Source organism: Oncorhynchus kisutch, linkage group LG27, assembly GCF_002021735.2.
Source record: "Oncorhynchus kisutch isolate 150728-3 linkage group LG27, Okis_V2, whole genome shotgun sequence".
NCBI lineage: Eukaryota > Metazoa > Chordata > Actinopteri > Salmoniformes > Salmonidae > Oncorhynchus > Oncorhynchus kisutch.
In genome coordinates, this window is record NC_034200.2 from 9,615,982 (window position 1) to 9,643,573 (window position 27,592).

Consider the following 27,592-nt stretch of genomic DNA (forward strand, 5'->3'; position numbering starts at 1 on the left):
TCATGGAAATGAAATTTGAACCTAAATGTTAAAATGCGGTCTTTACAGTCAGAAGTTAAGTCTATGATTGAAACATGATTTATTAACGCATGTAAAACATTCACAGCTTAAAATACAATATAGTGCTTAAAATGTCATCAGCTGTACAACATGCATATAGAAACGTCTATACATAGCAACAAAACACTTAAAATAAATAAAGTATATTTCCCCAGTCGCGGTGAGCCTAATAGAAGTAGGACTTCTCAGATAAAAAGTTGTGATTGAAGATCGTTTAGGGGTCAGAGTGCAGACTTCAGCAGAGTGACTCTGTTCTGACCTTTTTACCACCACATCTGTCCTCCCTTCCCGCCTTCTCCCTCGTCTCCTTTCCTTCACTCTCCTTGCTCCTCTTCTCCCTTTCCTTTTCCTCTCTCTCCATTCCCTTCACTCTCTCCTTCTCCCTCGTCTCCTTTCCTTCACTCTCCTTGCTCCTCTTCTCCCTTTCCTTTTCCTCTCTCTCCATTCCCTTCACTCTCTCCTTCTCCAGAGTCTTCCTCATCTCCTTCAGCCTTCTCCTCAGAGCAGCACGGTCACTCTGACTGCACACCCCCAGAGCCTAGAGAAAGAAAGGGGGGTGGGGGGGGACTTTACTTTATGTGAAACTATGGGCTGATCCATATGGAATGAAATCATTCATCTAAGGGGCGCGTCACAATACTCTTCACTAGCTCCCGTTCCTAGCTGGTCACTGATCAGGGAAGCCCATTCAGTCCTTTCATTTATCAGAACACTGAAGACAGAAGGTGAGGAGAGGATGATGTCTAACAGTATTAAGACATAGCCCTCGACTCCCTGTAGAACAAACCTACTTTGAGTTTGTTGTTGTCCAGATTGAGGAGTTGCAGCCCATCCACACCATTGGCTGTGAACTTGGCTGCATATTGGTCCATGCTAATGCCAATCAACCACAGACAGACCTGCTGATTGGTCCATTGGTCCAGGGGTCGGCTTTGCCATTGATTATCGTTACCAACTAGGACAGAGTCACCGTCCAGAGTCTACAGAGAGGGACAGACAGATGGACAGATAGTTTGACAAAACCAAAACAGTTAAAACAAACACCTTAACAACCCAGAATGTGATGGAATATTTGGGGGGGGAAGTAAACCACAATCCAGCCATATGAGCCGAGGAGAAAACAATCAGGGAATGGTAGAAAACTAGAGCAGAAATCAGGTCAGAGAGAGAAGGGCGATAAAGACAGAAGTGGAGAGAGGATGGAGTGAGAAATAGAGGGAGACCATGTGAGAGACGGAGAGACGCACCTCTGAGGAGGAGAAGGTGAGAGTTTGAGAGCGCCCAGAGAGAGACAAATCTGATAGCATCCCTGACAGGAGAGCAGAGCTGGTACTCCCTGCGTCTGCAACACTCAGTCTCTAGAATGAGCAAAGACATGTGACTCACACACAACCAACTGCACATAGTCAAGAGCGAGTACAGTACAAAATTAAAGGCCCCAGGTGAAATAAGCATGCAAAAATTCATAAGCCACATACACTATTGAGTTGGACAAGTGCTTTGAGCCAAAATGAAATGTGAAGTCCAGGGTAGTCGGAGATGAAAGCCCAGGTGTGCGAATGCGCGCCTCCCCTCTCACCTGGCAGTCTCTACTGCCCCCGGTGGTCATGTAGGGTAGACTGCTGCTGGAGACCGACCTAAGCTTCTCTCTCTCCCTCTTCAGCCTCTCCCGCCCTCGCTCCCCGAACCAGGAGAAGGGCAGGCAGGAGGGCATGGAAGTGACAGAGCCTGAGGGAGATACACCACTGCTGGGGTTATCTACCAGGTCACCACACGAACCCCTGGGGACAGAGAAAGACAACACAACACTCAAATAGAGGGACGGCAGAAATAGTTGAAAGAAGAAATGTAATGTGTGTGTAAATAGAAATTGCTGTACATGGTGTGTGTATAGTATTGACTGGACCCCGTTTTCTCTGCTAGTTCCCTAGTGTGTATACTATTTGTTTTACCTGTGGTCCAGGGACCTTCTCTCGTCCTTCTCCTTCTCACTCTTCCTGCCTCTGCTGAGGGACTTGCGGAGGCTGCTAGAGGGCAGAAGAACAGAGGTTAGAGGACAAGGTGGAACTATTACCACATTTCCCATACATGCACTACATGACCAAAAGGACATCGCCCTGGAGATCACGGTGACCAACCAGAATGGAGACGATGCCCATGAGGCGGCGTTGGTTGCCTCCTTCCCCCCCTCGCTCTCCTACTCTGCCTCCCGCTCTGCACCCAACGCGGTAAGTGACACCTCTCCTCTTCTGTCACACGCCCTCTCTCGCTCCTTCCCCTCTTCCGTTCTTCAGACCGGTTACCGAGTTGTGACTGGCTGTTTTGTCGATTGCAGGACAAGCAGGTGATCTGTGTGACCAATACGAACGGCTCTCAGGCAGACTGTGAGCTGGGGAACCCCTTCAAGCGAGGCTCAGAGGTGAGAGACGCCGAGGCCGATCACCATCACCAGATAAAAGGGCGTGCGCCCGCTGACGTATCCGTCTGTGTGTTTTAGGCGACGTTCTACATCATCCTGAGCACAGCAGGCATCTCTCTGAACACCACAGAGCTGGAGATAGACCTGAAGCTGGAGACGTGAGTATACGCTGCCCGCCTCCCTCTGCGATGAGATACTGCACGGCTACATTTGACCAACGGTGCTGATTTGACCTCTGACCTTTCAGAACGAGTGACCAGCAAAACGTGGCCAGAGTCAAGGCCAAGGCCAAAGTGGTGATCGAGCTGCTGCTGTCCCTCACAGGGTACAACGATATGATTTGCCAGTTGCTTACTTTAATGTGCTTCCATGTGCTTTTACACGTGGCAACCAAATGGGTTGTCGCACCTCCCAGCATCGGAGCGTGATCATGACGATGTTTGTGTTCACATTGTGTTTCTTGTTTTCCCAGAGTGGCCAAGCCCTCCCAGGTCTACTTTACTGGAGAGGTCAAAGGTGAGAGCGCCATGCATTCCGAAGGAGACATCGGCAGCCCCATCGAGTACGAGTTCAGGGTAAGCCTATTTGTTTGCTTCTTTTCCGGAATAATGACATCATTATCAAACGGGTGCATTTGTATTTCACTATAAACTGAACTCACCTGACCTTTGACTGCCTTTTGATTGACAGGTGATTAACCTGGGGAAGCCCCTGAAGACATACGGCAGCGCCGCCCTGATTGTCAATTGGCCAAAGGAGACGGTGGAGGGGAAGTGGCTCCTGTACCTCATGAAGATCGACTCCAGAGGTCTGGAACAGATCACCTGCTCCCCTGAGAGAGAGATCAACTCACTCGCCGTCAAAGAGGTTAGGAAACACTGCAGTGGTCAAACTCCAATCTCCTTGGACCTTTCTGGTCCCAAAGCAAACAAACTGACGGTCCCAGAACCTCTGTTGTTCTCACCAAGGGAATTTTTGTTCCGAATAATCTTCTGTCACACTCTGTTTAGGAGCCGAGCAGCACCCGGAGAAGACGAGCCGTAGTGGAGACAGACAAACCTCAGGAGGGAACCATCGCACGGCTGACTGACAAGAGGAAATACACTACTTTGGTAACACAACCTTCTCTCCCAGTAGCTCAACGTTTAAATGTGTTATTAGTCGTATACGAGCTCAACTGTAACGTGTGTGTGTGTGTTACAGTCGTGTGAGGACGGGGCAAAGTGTGTGGAGATTCGCTGCCCTCTTCAGGGCCTGGACAGTAATGCAGTCATCCTGCTCAGATCTCGCCTCTGGAACAGCACATTCCTGGAGGTAAGACACGCATCTCCCTCTGCTATTTGACTGCACCTCCCTCTGCTATTTGACTGCACCTCCCTCTGCTATTTGACTACACCTCCCTCTGCTATTTGACTGCAACTCCCTCTGCTATTTGACTGCACCTCGTGTTCCTGTCCACGCTCACCTCCCTCTGCTATTTGACTGCACCTCCCTCTGCAATTTTACTGCACCTCCCTCTGCAATTTGACTGCACCTCGTGTTCCTGTCCACTCTCACCTCCCTCTGCTATTTGACTGCACCTCCCTCTGCTATTTGACTGCACCGTGTGTTCCTGTCCACACTCACCTCCCTCTGCTATTTGACTGCACCTCCCTCTGCAATTTTACTGCACCTCCCTCTGCTATTTGACTGCACCTCGTGTTCCTGTCCACTCTCACCTCCCTCTGCTATTTGACTGCACCGTGTGTTCCTGTCCACACTCACCTCCCTCTGCTATTTGACTGCACCTCCCTCTGCTATTTGACTGCACCTCGTGTTCCTGTCCACGCTCACCTCCCTCTGCTATTTGACTGCACCTCCCTCTGCAATTTTACTGCACCTCCCTCTGCTATTTGACTGCACCTCGTGTTCCTGTCCACTCTCACCTCCCTCTGCTATTTGACTGCACCTCCCTCTGCTATTTGACTGCACCGTGTGTTCCTGTCCACACTCACCTCCCTCTGCTATTTGACTGCACCTCCCTCTGCTATTTGACTGCACCTCGTGTTCCTGTCCACTCTCACCTCCCTCTGCTATTTGACTGCACCTCCCTCTGCTATTTGACTGCACCGTGTGTTCCTGTCCACGCTCACCTCCCTCTGCTATTTGACTGCACCTCCATCTGCTATTTGACTGCACCGTGTGTTCCTGTCCACTCTCACCTCCCTCTGCTATTTGACTGCACCTCCCTCTGCTATTTGACTGCACCGTGTATTCCTGTCCACGCTCACCTCCCTCTGCTATTTGACTGCACTTCCCTCTGCTATTTGACTGCACCGTGTGTTCCTGTCCACGCTCACCTCCCTCTGCTATTTGACTGCACCTCCCTCTGCTATTTGACTGCACCTCATGTTCCTGTCCACACTCACCTCCCTCTGCTATTTGACTGCACCTCGTGTTCCTGTCCACGCTCACCTCCCTCTGCTATTTGACTGCACCTCCCTCTGCTATTTGACTGCACCTCCCTCTGCTATTTGACTGCACCTCCCTCTGCTATTTGACTGCACCTCCCTCTGCTATTTGACTGCACCTCCCTCTGCTATTTGACTGCACCTCCCTCTGCTATTTGACTGCACCTCCCTCTGCTATTTGACTGCACCTTGTGTTCCTGTCCACTCTCACCTCCCTCTGTGTTTCCCAACAGGAGTACTCCAAGCTGAACTATCTGGACGTGATCGTGAAAGCCTCTCTCAGAGTGGACGGAGCAGCCAAAAACATGGTCCTGAGGAACGCAGAGACACAGGTACTTGGCCAGTTTCACATTTCGAACACACAAAACCCCACATTTCCCTTTCTGTTGACTTTCTATTGATGTTGTCTTTTCTCAGGTGAGAGTGACGGTGTTCCCAGAGCGTCGTGTGGCTCAGTACGGAGGACTCCCATGGTGGATCATCCTGGTAGCCATCTTGTTAGGGCTGCTGCTGCTCGGCCTGCTGGTCTTCCTGCTGTGGAAGGTAAGACTAGAAGAGCCCGGATAAATGGCACTGTTCACAGTATATACAGTATGAATACACACTCTCACACACACACACACACACACACACACACTAATGCAATTGCTTCTCTTTAGTGCGGTTTCTTCGGGAAAAAGAAAGAGGATGTGCCACCCTCTGACAAAGAGAGATTGACGTCTTCTGACGCGTAAAAGAGGGCGAGACGCTGTCTCTGGGGTAAACGCATCTATACCCACCTATACATGCCCGGGGGCACAGAGGATGGGACGGAGACAGTGGCAGACTAACTATCGCTGGAGGGGGGAAACGCTTTCGCTAATGAACGAGCAAAGTAAAGGGGCTCAGAGCTACGAAATCAAATGCAATGGCTATGACGAGGGAACGGATGGAACGGAATGTTACAGGGCTCCGCTGACAGGTTGCTGTAGAAAAGCACTTTAGTTTCTGCTTGGAAATGGCCTTCTTTCGAACTGTTGTTGTTGAGTTATGGACGGTTTACATGCATGGCCATGTGGGATGAATGCTTACTTTGGTTGAAAAATCATTATGCCATATGAACTGTTCTCCTATCGCTCCAAAGACCTTCTGGGTTGGTCCTTGCCGTCTTCATCTCTCTCCGTCTCTGGTTTCTGCTTCTGTGGTTGCCATTGGAACTTCAAGCACTTCCTGTCTGAAGGCTCTGAAGTGGTTCTCTCTCAGCCTTGGTTTATAGGGGCGTTGCTACATCACAGCTTTCTGCATGTCGGACCACCGATGGCTCTGTATCGCCTCCTACTGTTCAAGAGCCTCACTCACATCTCTGCCCTTAAAGGGATAGCACACCCCAAAATCAAACATTGTTTAGACTTTTCATAGTTTGATGTGAGGGTGAGCTATTCCTTTCATGTTGTTGAGAGGCTCCAAACTGCTCGTTACTGATTTTCTATGTGCTGTTTTTTTTGTGTGTGTTTGTTGCCGCCAACAGTGTGGGTTTTTCAGACGCTCCAAGTACGACGACAGCGTTCCCAGTTATAATGCGGTGCGGATACAAAAAGAGGAGAAAGACCAACTGGGAAGCCTGGAAAAGAAAGCCTGGATAACGAGCTGGAGTGAGAACGAGAGTTACTCTTAACAATGGTGGAACACTGGAAGCTCCCGTTCCCACAGACATTGATCTGACGATTCCAAGGCCACCGCGCCACAGTGTGGACACACTAAAACAAATGTAGGAAAAAAATACTATTTGTAGAAATGCTTTATTTGTGTACTTTAAGGACAGATGGCGACGATACAGTACAACAGCAGGTTAGATAAGGTGAAATAACACTTCATCAAATTGTCCCTTTTTGGGGATCAATTAAGTAGTACCTTGTCTGATTGAAATTTATCTTGATAGTGACATCCATGTTGATCACTGGACAGAAAGAGAAGATTTGTGTGTGTTGTTTTAACATTTTGGGTCAAGAATCCCAGCGGTCTCTCTTTCAAAGCTCTGGACATTGTTTTGTAAATGTACACTTACGGAACAGGCTAGAGTGTTTTATATGTTTTGTATATTTTGAAGAATGTGTATTTATTGTATGAGGAGAATGTTACCTACAAAGTACTCCACTGGCCAAATCAGTTTTCTGGAGTTTTTTTTTCCTCCAAGATATGGAAGGATGGATGCCTCAAATCACAAATCATCTCAAAGCCATTTGGGTGTAAGGACAGTTAGACAAATTTCTCATGTTTAACTGGGGCCATTTTTCATCAAGTTATATCAGGAGCTAATCAACAGCTTTCCCATTCAATCGTTCTAGATTATTTATATCCATGTACTAACGTCACCATCCATAACTGCTCAGAGAGAACGTTGTGAACGTTTAAGTATTCGATTGTTGAGATGGACCAGTGAAGCAGAGTGAGTGAGTGGAGAAACTACATATTGTGGTTCTTCTAATCGGTCACGTTAAAATCAGTGTTCATTTCAAGGAAGTGAAGAAATTCAGCATTCTTTTGTTGAAGAAGTATTTAAAAACAGGGCCCATTCAATGACTTTAAAGTAAAAGTGTGAAAAATTGCCATGATTTGCTTAAATAAATGTTTTTACATCCTGTACAAATTCACATCCATCTTTTTTCTTTCATACACTTTGTTACTTTTATTACATCATGGAAATGAAATTTGAACCTAAATGTTAAAATGCGGTCTTTACAGTCAGAAGTTAAGTCTATGATTGAAACATGATTTATTAACGCATGTAAAACATTCACAGCTTAAAATACAATATAGTGCTTAAAATGTCATCAGCTGTACAACATGCATATAGAAACGTCTATACATAGCAACAAAACACTTAAAATAAATAAAGTATATTTCCCCAGTCGCGGTGAGCCTAATAGAAGTAGGACTTCTCAGATAAAAAGTTGTGATTGAAGATCGTTTAGGGGTCAGAGTGCAGACTTCAGCAGAGTGACTCTGTTCTGACCTTTTTACCACCACATCTGTCCTCCCTTCCCGCCTTCTCCCTCGTCTCCTTTCCTTCACTCTCCTTGCTCCTCTTCTCCCTTTCCTTTTCCTCTCTCTCCATTCCCTTCACTCTCTCCTTCTCCCTCGTCTCCTTTCCTTCACTCTCCTTGCTCCTCTTCTCCCTTTCCTTTTCCTCTCTCTCCATTCCCTTCACTCTCTCCTTCTCCAGAGTCTTCCTCATCTCCTTCAGCCTTCTCCTCAGAGCAGCACGGTCACTCTGACTGCACACCCCCAGAGCCTAGAGAAAGAAAGGGGGGTGGGGGGGGACTTTACTTTATGTGAAACTATGGGCTGATCCATATGGAATGAAATCATTCATCTAAGGGGCGCGTCACAATACTCTTCACTAGCTCCCGTTCCTAGCTGGTCACTGATCAGGGAAGCCCATTCAGTCCTTTCATTTATCAGAACACTGAAGACAGAAGGTGAGGAGAGGATGATGTCTAACAGTATTAAGACATAGCCCTCGACTCCCTGTAGAACAAACCTACTTTGAGTTTGTTGTTGTCCAGATTGAGGAGTTGCAGCCCATCCACACCATTGGCTGTGAACTTGGCTGCATATTGGTCCATGCTAATGCCAATCAACCACAGACAGACCTGCTGATTGGTCCATTGGTCCAGGGGTCGGCTTTGCCATTGATTATCGTTACCAACTAGGACAGAGTCACCGTCCAGAGTCTACAGAGAGGGACAGACAGATGGACAGATAGTTTGACAAAACCAAAACAGTTAAAACAAACACCTTAACAACCCAGAATGTGATGGAATATTTGGGGGGGGAAGTAAACCACAATCCAGCCATATGAGCCGAGGAGAAAACAATCAGGGAATGGTAGAAAACTAGAGCAGAAATCAGGTCAGAGAGAGAAGGGCGATAAAGACAGAAGTGGAGAGAGGATGGAGTGAGAAATAGAGGGAGACCATGTGAGAGACGGAGAGACGCACCTCTGAGGAGGAGAAGGTGAGAGTTTGAGAGCGCCCAGAGAGAGACAAATCTGATAGCATCCCTGACAGGAGAGCAGAGCTGGTACTCCCTGCGTCTGCAACACTCAGTCTCTAGAATGAGCAAAGACATGTGACTCACACACAACCAACTGCACATAGTCAAGAGCGAGTACAGTACAAAATTAAAGGCCCCAGGTGAAATAAGCATGCAAAAATTCATAAGCCACATACACTATTGAGTTGGACAAGTGCTTTGAGCCAAAATGAAATGTGAAGTCCAGGGTAGTCGGAGATGAAAGCCCAGGTGTGCGAATGCGCGCCTCCCCTCTCACCTGGCAGTCTCTACTGCCCCCGGTGGTCATGTAGGGTAGACTGCTGCTGGAGACCGACCTAAGCTTCTCTCTCTCCCTCTTCAGCCTCTCCCGCCCTCGCTCCCCGAACCAGGAGAAGGGCAGGCAGGAGGGCATGGAAGTGACAGAGCCTGAGGGAGATACACCACTGCTGGGGTTATCTACCAGGTCACCACACGAACCCCTGGGGACAGAGAAAGACAACACAACACTCAAATAGAGGGACGGCAGAAATAGTTGAAAGAAGAAATGTAATGTGTGTGTAAATAGAAATTGCTGTACATGGTGTGTGTATAGTATTGACTGGACCCCGTTTTCTCTGCTAGTTCCCTAGTGTGTATACTATTTGTTTTACCTGTGGTCCAGGGACCTTCTCTCGTCCTTCTCCTTCTCACTCTTCCTGCCTCTGCTGAGGGACTTGCGGAGGCTGCTAGAGGGCAGAAGAACAGAGGTTAGAGGACAAGGTGGAACTATTACCACATTTCCCATACATGCACTACATGACCAAAAGCATGTGGACACCTGCACGTCGAACATCTCATTCATCCCCCCCCCCCCCCCCCCCCATTGCCGCTTATAACAGCCTCCACTCTTCTGGGAAGGCTTTCCACTAGATGTTGGAACATTACTGCAGGGACTTGCTTCCATTCAGCCACAAGAGCATTAGTGAGGTCAGGCACTGATTTTTTAGGGCGATTAGGCGAGGTAAGGCACTGACTCTGTCCTCGAACCTCTCTGGCTCACAGTCAGCATTCCAATTCATCCCAACGGTGTTCGATGGGGTTGAGGTCAGGGCTCTGTGCAGGCTAGTGAAGTTGTTTCATACAGATCTCGACAAACCATTTCTGTATGGACATCGCTTTGTGCACAGGGGTCCTGTTCTGTGAGCTTGTGTGGCCTACCACTTCGCGGCTGAGCCGTTGTTGCTCCTAGACATTTCCACTTCACAATAACAGCACTTACAGTTGATTTGGGCAACTCTGGCAGGGCAGAAATTTGACAAACTGACTTGTTGGAAAGGTGGTATCCTATGACGGTGCCACGTTGAAAGTCACCGAGGTCTTCAGTAAGGCTATTCTACTGCACATGTTTGTCTATGGAGATTGCATGCCGGTGTGCTCGATTTTATACACCTGTCAGCAACGGGTGTGGCTGAAATAGCAGAATCCACAAATTTGAAGGGGTGTCCACATACTTTTGTATGTATAGTGTATCTTATCTGCTCAGAAGTGCCTAGGGGAAAGAGGTTGGTTTGAGAATGAGCTTGCTGTACACTACAACTACACGGGGATCTGGTGAGCAACCTACCTGAAGTCAGGGAATCTTCTCTTTGATTTGTGTGTGGCAGAGGAGTTGTCCTCATTTGAGGGAGACTGGTCTGGCTGGGGGGTGAGGAGAGAGGATGGGGGATGGGACTGGGGGGTGAGGAGAGAGGATGGGGGATGGGACTGGGGGGTGAGGGCAGACAGAGAGGTGGTGCTGGAGTGGACAAGGTCACCTCCTGCCGAGAATGAACGTCCCACCTCTCGGGGTGTGCTCGCAGTCAGAGATTGGCTCTTCCCGTCACAGGCCTGAATCTGGTCTTCCTCCCCCTACAGGGAGTGATAGAACATTCAGTATGTCAATGGAATGTGTGTGGGGTATGTGTGTGATAAATATATTTATCTGACCGGTCTCCTGAAGGACTCTCTGAGTTTGTCTCGTGAGGGAGGGTGTCTCTTGGTTTTCTGGGCGAGCTGTGCTCTGGCCCTGTGAGCGCTCGTGTCCAGCCGACCCGTTTCAGGCACAGCAATGCTCCAGTCTGCACCTGATACAAACACACAGTCTGAGAGGCTCAATACACAAAGACACACACATGCTCGCACACACAGACACATGCTACCCGAGGGGCAGTGTCTTACTTGAGGTAAATGAGGTGTCCAGCGATTGGTTGTCAATCTCAGGGACCGCCTCCCCTCGCTCCAGGGGACCAATCTGAACAGAGGAAAAGAAAACACTTCTCACTCAGGTAGTAGCTGTACACAATAGTTTACGTCATCTCCTCCAGTCTCACCTGTCTCTGTAGTCTATCCACGGTATCTCTGTGTCTCCTCTCGGTCTCCTCCATCTCTCGCTGCAGCTCCTCCTCTCTCCTCTCACTCTCCTTCTCTCTGCACAGGGACAGAAGGAGCATCAGACAAGGAGAGAAATATACTTTCTAAACAGGCAGTGAAAGTTCCTAATTGGCTCACAGGGGCATTATTTTCACTGTGGACTACATTACCCAGAGCTCACCTGTGTTGGAATTCCCTCAGCAGTCTCTTGGCCTTGCTGTATTTGACCTCTAGGCTGTCGAATTGGCTCTGAGTGTCAGCCAATCGCTGGTTCACAATCCTGCACAGAGCCTGGGCCTCCTGCCAGTACCTAGAAAAACAATCACATTCTCCCTCATCATCATCATAATCAGCATTTATATCACCGCCGTCATCATTTTCCATCGCCATCACACTAAATGAGTGACTGGTAGATCAGTGTAATTGATGATTACTTCTCTAGTTGGTCAGCCTTCTCCTCTCCCTCCTGGACACTCTGCTCCAGCTCATCCTGACGACTCTCCCACAAGGCCCGCTGCTCCTCACAAACCCTCAGCTGGAGGACAAACAGGTGGGTAACCAGTTCCCTAGCCCCATACCATGAACCCCATTCATCTAGCCCTCATCCCTAGACACTCCCCTGGAGACACATCCCCTACCCACTCTACTAAGCACCCAGAAAAAAAACAATCCACTTCAGCCACGTTCCAACACCTTGAAGACGCAGCCTTCCTTTTTCCTAAATAATCACTAAATGGAACAATGCCACCGGTAAAAAGGGCCTACTACATTAGATCGCTTTAACCAATGCTGTCATGTCAGATCTGATCAGTGAAAACACAGGGAAGACGGACAAGAAGAAAGTCTATTTTCAAGGTTATTGGAACATGGCACCTGTACTAATAACTCAGACTGTAGACAGGGACGTCTCATAGAGAGCTAAATGAGTCTGTTCTGAGAGGGAGGAAGTGTGTGTGTGTGTGTGTTAGCATGCGTTTTGACAGTCTCGTCAGTGTGACCTACCTTCTCCTGGGCTAGGCAGAGTTGGTCTGATCTGGTCCTGAGCTTTAATTGGAGCTGAGGCGAGACCAGTACACACTTGAAAACACTTCACACAACACAATGCAACATAATAACACTTAACACTAACGCCTATCAGAGTCCCTCAGATCTCCAGACACTAGCATCTGTTCTGGGACCAGGAACATAATGCTTTCTGAGGGGGTAACAGAGTATGTTTTCACCAGAGTGCGCGCGCACACACAAAATATTGGACTTCAACACATCTGACTGACACACCTGTTTGTATTTAAGGCAGAGCTGGGCTGAGTCCAGGCTGGTAAGGTCTTCCTCTTCCTCCTCTTCCTCCTCTGTAAGGAGATCTTCCTCTCTCTCATCCACTGTGGTCAACCCCAGAGCGCCATCATCACCTCCATTTAGCAACTGAGATGCATAAAACGCCCACACACAGGTACAACCAATAAGGAATGCTTATATAGAGGGCCTTCAGAAAGTGTTCACACCCCTGGACCTTTTACACATTTTGTTGTTACAGCCTGATTTTTAAATGGATTAAATTGAGATGTCGTGTCACTGGTCAACACAAAATACCCCATAATGTCAAAGTGGAATTATGTTTTTTATTTTTTTTAAATTGTAATTGCAAATGAAACTCTGAAATATCGAGAGTCAATATGTAATCAATCCCTTTGTTATGGCAAGCCTAAATAAGGATAGGAGTAAAAATGTACTTAAGTCACATAAGTTGCATGGACTCACTGTGTGCAATAATAGTGTTTAACATCATTTTCCAATGACTACCTCATCTCTGTACCCCACACAATTATCTGTAAGGTCCCTTAGTCGAGCAGTGAATTTCAAAACACATTCAACCACCATTCAAGTCCAGCGAGGTTTTCCAATGCCTCACAAAGAAGGGTACCTATTGGTAGATTATATATATATATATATATATTTTTTTTTACCCTTTGAGCATGGTGAAGTTATTAATTACACTTTGGCTGGTGTATCAATACACCCAGTCACTATAAAGATACAGGCGGCAATCCTAACTCAGCTGCCAGAAAGGAAGGAAACCACTCAGGGATTTCACCCTTGAGGCCAACGGTGACTTTAAAACAGTTACAGAGTTTAATGGCTGTGATAGGAGAAAATGGCAGATGGATCAACAGCATTGTAAATTACTCAAAAATACTAAGCTAAATGACATAATGAAAAGAAGGATGCCTGTACAGATTTTTTCTTCCAAAAAATGCATCCTGTTTTTAATAAGGCACTAAAGAAAAAAACATTAAAAAATACAAAGCGTTATGTTTGGGGCAAATCCAACACGACCACTCTTCATATTTACAAGCATGGTGGTGGCTGCATCATGTTATGGGTATGCTTGTCATCGGCAAGGACTAGCAAGTTTTGTTGGATAAAAATAAACAGAATAGAGCCAAGCACAGGCAAAATCATAAACGAAAACCTGGTTCAGTCTGCTTTCCAACAGACACTGGGAGACAAATCCATCTTTCAGCAGGACAATAACCCAAAAGACAAGGCCAAATATACACTGGAGTTGTTTACCAATGTTCTTGAGTGGCCTAGTTAAAGTTGACTTAAATTGTCTGTCTAGCAAAACAGTTGAACATTTCTGTCTAGCAGAAACTTGACAGAGCTTGAAGAATTTAAGAATAATGTGCAAATATTGTACAACCCAGGTGTGCAAAGCTCTTAGAGACTTATCCGGAAAGATTCACAGCTGTATTCGCTGCCAAAGTTGATTCTAACACGTATCGACATAGGGGGTTGATTACTTATCTAATCAAGATGTACACTACATGACCAAAAGAATGTGGACACTTGCACATCAAAAAATCTAATTCCAAAATCATGGGCATTAATATGGAGTTGGTCCCCCTTTGCTGTTATAACAGCCTCCACTCTTCTGGGAAGGCTTTCCACAAGAGCATTAGTGAGGTTCGTGCACTGATATTGGGTGATTAAGCTTGGTTCAATTGGGTTGAGCTCAGGGCTCTGTGCAGGCCAGTCAAGTTCTTCCACACCAATTGACAAACCATTTCTGTATGGACCTCACTTTGTGCATGGGGGCATTGTCATGCTGAAACAGGAAAGGGCCTTCCCCAAACTGTTGCCACAAAGTTGGAAGCACAGAATCGTCTAGAAGGTCAATGTATGCTGTAGTGTTAAGATGGCCCTTCACTGGAACTTAGGGGCCTAGCACAAACCCTGAAACTTGACAAACTGACTTGTTGAAAAGGTGGCATCCTATGATGGTGCCACATTGAAAGTCACCAAGCTGTTCAGTAAGGCCATTCTACAACCAATGTTTGTCTATGGAGATTGCTTGGCTGTGTGCTCGATTTTATACACCTGTCAGCAACGGGTTTGGCTGAGATAGCCGAACCCACTAATTTGATGGGGTGTCCAAATACTTTTGTATATATAGTGTATTAGTGTTTTGTGTAGATCATGGACAAAAAACATTTTTTTTAAAAATCCATTTGAATCCCACTTTGTAACAACAAAATGTGGAAAAAGTAAAGGGGTGTGGATACTTTCTGAAGGCTCTGTACATACAGTCTCACACCTACCTCCACTGTAGGTGGTCTCTTGTCCTGCTCCATGTACATACAGTCTCACACCTACCTCCACTGTAGGTGGTCTCTTGTCCTGCTCCATGTATACACAGTCTCACACCTACCTCCACTGTAGGTGGTCTCTTGTCCTGCTCCATATACATACAGTCTCACACCTACCTCCACTGTAGGTGGTCTCTTGTCCTGCTCCATGTACATACAGTCTCACACCTACCTCCACTGTAGGTGGTCTCTTGTCCTGCTCCATGTACATACAGTCTCACACCTACCTCCACTGTAGGTGGTCTCTTGTCCTGCTCCATGTATACACAGTCTCACACCTACCTCCACTGTAGGTGGTCTTTTGTCCTGCTCCATGTATACACAGTCTCACACCTACCTCCACTGTAGGTGGTCTCTTGTCCTGCTCCATATACATACAGTCTCACACCTACCTCCACTGTAGGTGGTCTCTTGTCCTGCTCCATGTACATACAGTCTCACACCTACCTCCACTGTAGGTGGTCTCTTGTCCTGCTCCATGTATACACAGTCTCACACCTACCTCCACTGTAGGTGGTCTCTTGTCCTGCTCCATGTACATACAGTCTCACACCTACCTCCACTGTAGGTGGTCTCTTGTCCTGCTCCATGTACATACAGTCTCACACCTACCTCCACTGTAGGTGGTCTCTTGTCCTGCTCCATGTATACACAGTCTCACACCTACCTCCACTGTAGGTGGTCTCTTGTCCTGCTCCATGTACATACAGTCTCACACCTACCTCCACTGTAGGTGGTCTCTTGTCCTGCTCCATGTATACACAGTCTCACACCTACCTCCACTGTAGGTGGTCTCTTGTCCTGCTCCATATACATACAGTCTCACACCTACCTCCACTGTAGGTGGTCTCTTGTCCTGCTCCATGTACATACAGTCTCACACCTACCTCCACTGTAGGTGGTCTCTTGTCCTGCTCCATGTACATACAGTCTCACACCTACCTCCACTGTAGGTGGTCTCTTGTCCTGCTCCATGTATACACAGTCTCACACCTACCTCCACTGTAGGTGGTCTTTTGTCCTGCTCCATGTATACACAGTCTCACACCTACCTCCACTGTAGGTGGTCTCTTGTCCTGCTCCATATACATACAGTCTCACACCTACCTCCACTGTAGGTGGTCTCTTGTCCTGCTCCATGTACATACAGTCTCACACCTACCTCCACTGTAGGTGGTCTCTTGTCCTGCTCCATGTATACACAGTCTCACACCTACCTCCACTGTAGGTGGTCTCTTGTCCTGCTCCATGTACATACAGTCTCACACCTACCTCCACTGTAGGTGGTCTCTTGTCCTGCTCCATGTACATACAGTCTCACACCTACCTCCACTGTAGGTGGTCTCTTGTCCTGCTCCATATACATACAGTCTCACACCTACCTCCACTGTAGGTGGTCTCTTGTCCTGCTCCATGTACATACAGTCTCACACCTACCTCCACTGTAGGTGGTCTCTTGTCCTGCTCCATGTATACACAGTCTCACACCTACCTCCACTGTAGGTGGTCTCTTGTCCTGCTCCATGTACATACAGTCTCACACCTACCTCCACTGTAGGTGGTCTCTTGTCCTGCTCCATGTACATACAGTCTCACACCTACCTCCACTGTAGGTGGTCTCTTGTCCTGCTCCATGTATACACAGTCTCACACCTACCTCCACTGTAGGTGGTCTCTTGTCCTGCTCCATGTACATACAGTCTCACACCTACCTCCACTGTAGGTGGTCTCTTGTCCTGCTCCATGTATACACAGTCTCACACCTACCTCCACTGTAGGTGGTCTCTTGTCCTGCTCCAGACTCTGAGTGATCAGACGAGCCACCTCACTCTCCTCCCCCTGCTTCTCCCGGCCTATCAAAAACCTGCAGTGAGAAACAATGACAAATCCTCAGCCTGTGTGTGTATGTATGTATGTATGTATGTATGTATGTATGTATGTATGTATGTATGTATGTATGTATGTATGTATGTATATATATATATAATATATATATACACACCTGACAGTGCCAATGGTTTTCTTCAGCATAGTGGCAGCAAACAGCTGTGTGACTCCGACCAGACTGACCCCATCCACCTCCACTATCTGGTCATTCACCTGGACACTGACACACACAGAGAGATACACAGATCTAGGATCAGCTCACATCTTACCATTAGAAAGGCATCATTAACCTTAGATCAGATTCTCACCGTCCATCCAGTTGTGTAGCTCCGTTCTCTGTGATGGTCTTAACGAAGATGCCCAGCTTCTCCAGCCCCTGGTCAGCCCCTACCCCCATCCCTATTATACTGATACCCAGACCCTCATCTCCTACAGACAGGGGAGTTCGACAAAAAAAAAGAGTAGGTGTAAAAACAAAAGGAGAGAGAGAGATGGGCTGATAAAGGGTGTGAGAGAGAAGGAGAGAGGAATATAAAAAGGAATGGAAGAGGTAAAGGATAGAGGGAGAGAGATAGAGGAGAGAGGGGACCAACCCTTCTCTATCTGGACAGGGAAGAGGTCCATCTTGTCCACTCTCTTCTCCAGTTCATACTCAGCAGAGGCAGACACAGGGTCAACGTCATCGTTACGCCTGTCATAGTCCGCATTAGAGTAGGTAAGGAACACCTGAGAGTACACACACACAATTACATCTTTCATAGTCAAGTTTAGTGTGTGTGTATGCCAGTCTTTGGTTTTCTGGGTCCCCCAGATTGTCTACCCGCTCTCTGCCAGCTGGATCTATTGATACCACACCATAGTGTTTATGTTGTCAGATCCTCCAATATGACTGGGGTGTGAGATGGAAACACAAGCTGTAGCAGACGCTTCGTCTTAACACACTAAGCTTCACGCACACACACACACACACACACACACACACACACACACACACACACACACACACACACACACACACACACACGCAATGTTGAGTCATTGCAAATCCATGTACCGCAGTTCAATCTCAGAGGCAGGGAACGTCTTAGACAAGATGGTCCTCAAAACAGTTAAGAGACTTCATTTGCCAGTAATTAAATCCTAAATACACACTGACCTGGTGAAATGTGTGCCAACAGTGTCATACTCAGTAAGGCTCTCGGAAGACTTGGCAGCTACAGGGGCTGAGATGTCTGGGAGATTTTAGATCCCGACTGGAATCTCTCACACTTAAAATACTCATGTGGAGTCACATACAGTAGGGTAGTTGGATGTTCTATACTGTATTCGAGTCATGGCTCATGCTATACAACTACTGCTGTACACACCTTTTCTATTCATATACTGTTCATACACACCATTGTTATATACAGTACCAGTCAAAAGTTTGGACACACCTACTCATTCAAGGGTTCTTCTTTATTTAAAAAAAAAACTATTTTCTACATTGTGGAACAATAGTGAAGACATCAAACCTATGAAATAACACGTGGAATCATGTAGTAACCAAAAAAGGTTAAATCAAAATATATTTTAAAATACACCCTTTGCACTCTCTTGGTAAATTCTTGCTACAAGCTTGGCACACCTGTATTTTCTCCCATTCATCTCTGCAGATCTTCTCAACTCTGTCAGGTTGGATGGGGAGCGTCACTGCACAGCTAGTTTCAGGTCTTTCCAGAGATGTTCGATAGGGTCACTGGGTCACTCAAGGACATTCAGAGACTTGTCCCAAGCCACTCCTGCGTTGTCTTGGCTGTGTGCTTAGGGTTGTTGTCCTGTTGGAAGGTGAACCTTTGCCCCAGTCTGAGGTCCTGAGCGCTCTGGAGCAGGTTTTCAACAAGGATCACTCTGTACTTGCTCCGTTCATCTTTCCCTTGATCGTGACTAGTCTCCCAGTCCCTGCTGCTGAAGAACATCCCCACAGCATGATGCTGCCACCACCATGCTTCACCGTAGGGATGGTGCCAGGTTTTCTCCAGACATGATGCTTGGCATTCAGGCCAAAGAGTTGATAGAACAGAGAATGGTTGAAATCAGACAAGAGAATCTTGTTTCTCATGGTCTGAGTTCTTTAGGTGCTTTTTGGCAAACTCCAAGCGGGCTGTCATGTGCCATTTACTGAGGAGTGGCTTCCATCTGGCAACTACTATAAAGGCCTGATTGGTGGAGTGCTGCAGAGATTGTTGTCCTTCTGGAAGGTTCTTCCATCTCCAGAGAGTAATTCTGGAGCTCTGTCAGAGACCATCGGGTTCTTGGTCACCTCCCTCACCAAGGCCCTTCTCCATCGATTGCTCAGTTTGGCCAGGAGGCCAGCTCTAGGAAGAGTGGTTGGTGGTTTCTTGGTGGTTGGTGGTTTCAAACATCTTCCATTTATGATGGAGGACACTGTGTTCTTGGGGACCTTCAACTCTGCAGAAATGTTTTGGTACCCTTCCCCAGATCTGTGCCTCGACACAATCCTGTCTCGGAGCACTGCGGACAGTTCCTTCAACCTCATGGGGGCGAAGGTTCACCTTCGAACATGACTTTGATCTTAAGCACACAGCCATGACAATGCAGGATTTGCTTTGAGACAAGTCTCTCAATGTCCTTGAGTGGCCCAGCCAGAGCCCGGACTTGAACCCAATCTAACATCTCTGGAGAGACCTGAAAATAGCTGTGCAGCAATACTCCCCATACAACCTGACAGAGCTTGGGAGGATCTGCAGAGAGGAATGGGAGAAACCTCCCAAATACAGGTGTGCCAAGCTTGTAGCGTCATACTCAAGAAGACTCGAGGCTGTAATTGCTGCCAAAGGTGCTTCAACAAAGCACTGAGTAAAAGTTCTGAATACTTACGTAATTTTGTTGTTGTACATTTGCAAAATTTTGAAAACCTGTTTTTATGGAGGTATTGTGTGTAGATTAATGAGGGAAACAACTATTTAATCCATGTTAGAATAAGGCTGTAACATAATAAAATGTGGAAAAAGTCGAGAGATCTAAATACTTCACGAATGCACTGCATTTCTTCATTCCTTTCTTTTCAGATGACGTGTGTAATGTTTGGTATTGCTACAGTAGGTATTATTGCTGCACTGTTGGAGGTCGAAACGCAAGCATTTAGCTGCCCCTGTGATAACATCTGCAAATCTGTGTACACAAGCAATAAACGTCGACTTGTTCTTACATCACTGCTGTTCTGAACTGAATACCTGACGGAGCATGAGCTCTTGCCTGTGTCTCCTCCACCTGATGGGTTATAAATATGTCTGTACGGTTCAAATGATTCTCTGTCTATTCATAAACCCTTCAGTGATTCTACCCATGCTTTTCATTTTACCACAACTAAGGGATTGAGCCATACGTACACTCTGAATCAAAATCTGGTACCCCTTTATCAAACCCAATTGGGTGAGTGAGTTTTTGTGGTGTTCTTCTAACAATGCGATTTGGTGTGGCGTGGGTGGGGGTTTACCTTGATTGGTGCTGTAGAGAATTTGACCTTCCTTGTCTTAGCAGAATCCTCATTATCCTCATGAGGAAGACCGGGAATCTCATCATATTCAGTAGAGAGCTGCTCCTCTGGATCTGGGGTCAGACATCTTGCGGAGTCCCGTTCCCTGTCTTTCGCGAAGGCCTCATTCTCAATCTCAAGGATGATGGCAGATCCATTCTCCTCCTCTCCTCTCTCGGCGCACCCATTCCCTTCGTCCTCATCCTTCACATCCACTCTCCATCTGCACTTCCTCTCCTCTTCCTCTCTCACTTCCTCCTTTACCCTGAAGTCTATCCCTCTATCCTCTCTTGCCTCCAATCCGGCCTCCTCGTTCCCTTCCTCCTCTCTGCTCTCATCACACATGCTTCCTCTCGCCTCAACTTTCTCCTGCTCTCCTGGCTCATCTCTTTCTTCCGTCCCTACCTTCTCGTTCTCCATCTCACTCTTTCCTGTCATCCCCTCTTCTCTAAACTGTCTGCTTTCTTCCGCCATCTGCCCCTCGCTCCATTCCATCTCCTGCTGGTACATGTCTCTCCCTGATTCCTTCTCTCTCACCTCAGAACTGTCATGGAATCCCTCCACACACTCTCTCAACGAGGGTTCAACCATTCTGATTTCTACTGGAGGTTCAACCGTTCTCCGTTCCACCATTTTAGGTTGCACTGTCGGTTCAACCATTCTCTGTTCTACCATTCTAGGCTCCACTCTGGATTCTTCAAACACATTATCTACCAGGTTAAACACATTATCCATCAGGTTATTCACATTGCTCTCCTCCCGCTTGCTTTCCTCTTTCTTCGTGTTCTCCTCTTCTTCCTTTAAGGTGTCCTCATCCTCCTCTCCCTCGTTCCCTTCGCTCTCAGACGACTCGTTCTTCACCTCCACTAGCTCCGCCCTCACAATCCTAGGCCCTGACTCCTCTGTGGGGGTCAAATGGTCACCAGGGGTCATGTAAAGCTCACTAGGGTCATTCCCCTCAGACAAAGTCCTGTTGTCAGCATTAGGACTACTAGGGCCATAGAAATCAGTCTGGTCAGAACAGGGGGAGACTAGGGTGAGAGGACTAGGAGAGTCATAAGAATGGGATGGAGGCTGAGAGTGGGGGGTGCTGGGTGCTGGGCTAGGTGGGTTGAATACATGGGAGCACACAGAGTCCTCACACACACTCTCATCTAACACACTTCCACCACACACACTGCTGCTGTCTGAGGGGTCAGCTGTAGGACTTGGGCCATCAGGGGAAAAAGTCTCACTGGAGTGACCATTAACTGGGTGAATGTGTGTAGACAAGCTGGTGTCCAGTGATGAAGTGTGTGTGTGGAGTTCTACGTTGGATAGAGAAATGTGTGTGTGTACGTTGATGGGTTTTCTGTCCTCCCTCTCTTTCCTCCTCTCCCCCTCTCCTTCACTTTCTGACGTGGATGTCAGCTCATCTCTTTCTGACCTGCTCCTTGCTCTCCCCACGTCCCTGTCCTCCCCCCTCCCATCCACAGACCCCCTGCTATCTCTGTCGGGGCTGATCTTTAAACTTTGACCCCCGCTGACCGTCTCGAACAGCTTCCGGGTCACAGAGAACTTTTGAGCTAGAGCCGCTCTATCTATCTCTATCTCCTCGGCCTTGGACGGTTTATCTAGCATAGATGATTCTACACTGGACATGCTGGTCACACTGCTCCGGACAGAGCTGTAGCTGAGAGGGCATTTGGGTAGGGCCTGAGACAAGGGGTGGATGAGGTGCTGTTGGCTGTCCATCTGCAGGAAGATGTTGTCTCTGATCTTGGTCCCTCTAGGACTGAGGGTCCTACCCCTAGAACACTCACCAGGGCCACTGGCACTGCTGGTCCTGGTGTGAGGGACTGCCATGGGGCCAGGTGAAGGGATAGAGAGGCCCAGGGAAGTAGGTCTCGGCCTGGTCACAGTGTCCAAGGAGTATTTGATGGAGTGGAGGTCAGACTTGTAGGCGTTCCTGTGGGGGGAGGCGCTCCGGCCTTTATTGTTCGTCCGCATCATCTGGGGCTGGAGGCTGGTGGAGCGGTATGAAGCTCAATGAAGGTGTCAAGTTTGCATGTCTCCCTTATTCGATAGGGTTAGAAGGTACCGCTCTGTTTCCAAACAAGTTAAGCTTTAGGACTCCGTCCACTGTCTACAGAAAAACACACTAGGAGAGAGACATGAGTCAGTTAACAACAGAGGAAATTACAATCATGGAATGGCAGTGGTGCTTCTATATTTCATATCACATTTTTATTTAATGTTTGTTTTTCATAGTCTACTTCCAACTAGGCCTACCTACTAATAACACTTCTGCCCATGCGCAATTAGCCTGGGGAAGAGGTTAACTACTTACTAGCAATCATAACAAGACATGTAAAACAAAGTAATAAAACGATAATTAGCCTACAGTCGGGTACTGTTCGTTAACTTCAATCTTATAACCCGAAAATAATATGGTCCTATTGGTTCTTACCTGTTTGCAAAGCTGAAATACAACAACAACGCATTCATTCAAAAGCAGGTCAATTTGATTCACATCGCTATTCAAGTTGAACAGCACTTATATGAACCAGTATTATCCCTGCGTCCACGGCTTTACAAACGCCGATTGAATTGTCCAGGGTTCATTGTCGAAATGCCAAACTTTGCAAATCCCCACACCTTGCGCCGACAACGCGCGCGCCCTTTACTTACCACCTGGCGCGCTGCCAGAGACCATCAAGCGAAAGTGCGCGTGCACGAAAGACTGCTCTCATATCATGTTCAGGTTGCTAGATTTCTCTGCCTCTCCAGTCCTGTCTCCATCCCATAGAAACGTCTTTGAGAAGGATTTTGCCTGGCATAAGCCTGTGCTCTCAGTATGCTAACAGAGGACAGATGGCGGCTCATGTCACTAACTACTGAAAGTGGATTATCGCACTGTAATCCTGTGTAAACTACCTCAGTGTGAACACTGACAATCATAGAGAGAGAGAAAGAAAGAGAGGGTGGGTGATGATAATGAATGTAACCCACACTAGGGAGATAGTCTCTTGGGGTTAATGATAGGCCTAATAATTATTTTATTATGCTAATAATGAACCATAGCAGCCCAAATGAGGAGCCCTTCTAATGACTGGTAGTATACCACAGTGGCCTGTATAGGGTATTCAGTCTAAGCATGCATCAGTATGCTGTTTGTCCTGTTTGGTTGGTTGATACCCACAACAGAGTAATTGGCTGTCCAGACTCTTAGCCATGTTGTTAGCGGCAGAGGTGACTTAAGGGGAAATGAACTGAACAACGCAATATATAATGTGCTGGTCCCACTAATTAGACAAAGAGAGGCACCCTGGCTGATTGCTTTGCTGCTGAGCACATGGAGAATTCAAGTGGAGACAGCTATTAGCCTATCAATCAAACTATTAGTCAATCAATAAATCAATTCCCGTCGGACTGCATATTAGTTCCCCAAGTGGTATCCACTTCCACGTTGAAAAGTACTGTACAGTAAAGTATATTCACCATTCACAAAAGGAGCTTAAAATTGAGCAGCTTACCTGTAGCCAACCAGCCCTGCCTCTCCTCCTGGCTGGCAGAGAAGAGTGGAACAGAGCAGACTGGGCTATAGAGTATTGGGGCTATGGTGAGTTGTGACCTGGATATGGACCATTCTCCCAGGTGGCACTGGGACCTAGATGATATAAATATCGCCCAATCATACAACTACTGTACAGCGGGGGGGGGGGGGGCAGAGAGGGATAATGGGGGGAGAAGGATAGAGGAAGAGGAGTGAGAGAGAACTGACTTTGCTGGTAAGTTCTTTGAGAAAAAATGTACTTCCCACAACTGTGATATGCGATTGTCTCACTTAGCTATCTGAAGATGAATGGAAGTCCCTCTGGATAAGAAAGTTTGCTAAATGACTCAAATGTAAATGTAAGGAGTGAGAGGAATCAAAGTGAGAGAGTGTGAGGTGGGGGAGAGGAGTGAGAGAGAGGGAGGTGGAGAAGACTAACGAGGAGAAAGAAAGACTCAAAATGAGGGATAGAGAAGCATTGTTCTCCACAATCCCATTCAGACTGCCATTGAGAGATATAGGATGGGAAGATACAGTGAAACGAAGACGATTCGTATTGGTTCATGACCTTATGCAAATCTGCCCCCAGTTTGCTTCCTTCTGCCCTAACTGTTTCCAGGCCAACTTTGATCTCAGATAAACCAGGAGGGGAAGCCAACAATAATAACAGCAGTGTGTGTGCAGTGTGAGGCTGAGTTTTGGCAGCCAATTGTGACCCAGATGGATATCAATAGATGGCCATATTGAGAGTTTATCACATCCACCAGGGGTCACACAGTTGAGATTATTTTATCAGCAGAACATTCAAAAACACTATTTATTATGGCTTATTATGGCAAACACACAATCACTTATCATTGCTTGGGGTCTATGGCTCTGAGACACGTACAGCAACATTGCCATCTACTGTTTAGAAGTGCACCTGCTTTAAAAAATGTAAAAAAGGGTTCCAAAAGGGTTCTTCAGCTGTCCCCATGGAAGAACCCTTTGAAGAACCCTCTGTGGAAAGGGTTATGAATGGAACCCAAAAGGGTTCTACCTGGCTGGAAAGGGTCATCTGAAAAACCCTTTCGATTCTAGACAGAACCTTCTTCTAAGAGTGTAGGCACTCCTAGATCTGAAATGATTGTATACCTAAAGGTGTAAATACAAAGGGTACAATTCCACCCAGCCTATCAGAAGGCAAGGTGAAGTCATTTAACATATTGCTTAAATATCTTGTGTTTATTGGGTAGGGGTTGGGATACAACATTCCTCTCTCTCTCATCTAGTCTGTCTGTCACATACACATGTGACGTATGCGGTTCACACAGTCCCCCTCTCTGCCATATTAATGTCCTGCAGCCTTGGCTTCCTGTGATGTTGAAGAGGACACATTAATTACACTGGGTTAAACCTCTTCTTCAGACAGCTGGCACTCTAACCACACACACACACACACACACTTCTTCCTCAACAGGTACCCTACGGGGATTCTGATACCTCTCACTAGTATGGGAATCCCAGCTAACATATTCTGTTCATGTGTGTGTTTTCCCCTCATCCCTGCACACAGCATCACTTCCCTTGTCGCCCTCCTCTCTTCTTCTTTCATCAGTGGACATCAACAACCCCTCTCTCTCCTTCCCCTCCCTCCTGGAGACTGCACTGCAGGCCAGTGGAGAGCTCTCCCTCCCTCTCTTTCTCCCATCCCTCCTGGAGACTGCACTGCAGGCCAGTGGAGAGCTCTCCCTCCCTCTCTTTCTCCCATCCCTCTCATGTCCTTTTACCCCTCTTCCCACCCTTTTCTCTCCGTCTCCATTTACCACCCTGTTTCTCTCCTCCCTCTTTCTCCCTCTCTTTCTAGTTCTGTTACAAGGAAGTAAAATTTGTGCCTGAAATGACACAACTACTGGGCCAATAAAGGTATTTTTTGAATGTAAAAAATCTCTCACTCTCCACGTGCCTGTAGGGAGTATCTTTTAGCGCTTGCTGAAGCTCAAACACTTCCTGTTCCCCCCCCCCCCCCCCCCCTCCTGCTGCAGTGGCACCAGTTGTCGTGGTGACAGCCTATCACAGCTGTATCTCTCCTGTTCTATCTCTCCTGTTCTACTGAACAGAAGATGCTTGACACAAAATAGAATGACGGTTAATTGTTCATTTGGATCCCCATAAGATTTTGCAGAAGCAACAGCTGCTCTTCCACAAAACATTTACAAGTAACAAACACTGACAGACAAGGACAGTCACACACATGTTAAATCCAATGATGTACAAACAATAAAACAAAATACAAACAACACAACAGCAAAATGATGTATGTGTGTGTTAGTGTGCCTGTGTGTGTGCTTGTGTAGAATTCAATTTTCATTTCTGTTCATTCTCTTTCTATAACTCTGTGTTCCATTCATTATTTCTCCAAATTCTTTATTTAATAGTGTTCGGTGTGCAATATCTTGAAAAGTATACTGTTCATAAAAACACATTGTCTGTTCCACTTCACTTGTCATTCTATCTGCTGATTATGCTGTTGAGTGATTGATTCTTGACCTCTGGGGAGGCCCTAACGATCTGATGGTTGATTGATTTTTCTTTCTACTCCTCCTCCTCTCTCCCTCTTCTTTCCTCAGTTCTAGTCTGAAAGGAGAGAATACGTGCAGACAACATCCAGTCATTATGCCTATTATAAACACATACAGGGAGAGGTTTGGTCAAGGACCTGCATCCTTCACAAATCTCTTACACTTTTCAGAAAAAAATATTTTCTAAAACTTTTTTAAAATTATCAACCCAAATGTTTATTTTTTATTTTTTTATTATAGCCAATTATTCAGCAAATAACTTTCACTCGTCTTGTTAATGCTGACTGGGAAGAGTTAGCCCATTGACTAACTACCTTTAACGTCTATTCATGAAGGTATCTTCTGGCCGGGGGAGTTTTGTTAAGGGCCCCGACGCTCGTTCTTAACGTTAAATTTTGATTTGAACATGCAACGCTTGCAGTACGGTTTTGGAAACATAAGGAATGTATTTTTCAGTGAGGAATACTACACAGATATTACACAAGATACGGCAGTACGAGAAGATGACAGATAGTACACAAGATATTACAGTACGAGAAGATGAACTATAGTGTTCCCACACGGCCATATCTTCATGTTACAGCACTTGTTTTACGTTAGACAGACAAAAGACAAGAGGTGACCACCTGTGCTAACTAGCTATCTAGCGTGCTCAAACACCAGTGTGTACTAAGCGTAACTGGGGAAAAAGTGTAGCAAGAGTGTAGTTCGTCGGCTGAAGGCACACAGCGGCACAGATCTGTGTAAACCCGCTGCAGTAAGTGTATATTTTTTTAATTTGAACTATTCTATCTGCGAAAGATAAGTTCCATATGTTTCGAAAACTGTATCACAAGTGACGATTATTGATGTTTCAAAATGTTAAACCTGTGTCAGGATTGTAGATCACATGGTCCCACCGGTAAGGAGTGCTTATAGCTGAGAACTCTTGGGATAGGGAGTTGTTGTTACGACATTGTAAATATACATAAATATTACATTTGTAATGTCTTTATTGTTTTGAAACTTCTGTATGTGTAATGTTTACTGTTCATTTTTATTGTTTATTTCACATTTGCATATTATCTACCTC

At 46.6% G+C, this 27,592-nt stretch overlaps 1 protein-coding gene across 1 annotated transcript; it reads right to left on the bottom strand.

Moving 5' to 3' along the window:
* Positions 1 to 137: 137 nt before the first annotated feature.
* LOC109871491 (neurabin-1) lies at positions 138 to 23,074 on the bottom strand. Its single transcript, XM_031806391.1, has 27 exons — positions 22,874 to 23,074; positions 20,386 to 22,564; positions 17,480 to 17,612; positions 17,195 to 17,315; positions 17,002 to 17,106; positions 16,767 to 16,863; positions 12,631 to 12,774; positions 12,355 to 12,408; positions 11,787 to 11,887; positions 11,534 to 11,662; positions 11,313 to 11,409; positions 11,161 to 11,233; positions 10,930 to 11,066; positions 10,568 to 10,851; positions 9,615 to 9,689; positions 9,242 to 9,443; positions 8,910 to 9,020; positions 8,454 to 8,642; positions 8,063 to 8,200; positions 5,141 to 5,240; positions 3,179 to 3,311; positions 2,013 to 2,177; positions 1,640 to 1,841; positions 1,308 to 1,418; positions 852 to 1,040; positions 459 to 598; positions 138 to 141 (listed from the first exon to the last, which is right to left on the bottom strand). The coding sequence occupies exons 2-27, from the start codon at positions 22,414 to 22,416 to the stop codon at positions 138 to 140; spliced, it is 5,265 nt and encodes a 1,754-aa protein (XP_031662251.1). The 5' UTR covers positions 22,417 to 22,564; positions 22,874 to 23,074.
* Between the last annotated feature and the right edge of the window lie 4,518 nt (positions 23,075 to 27,592).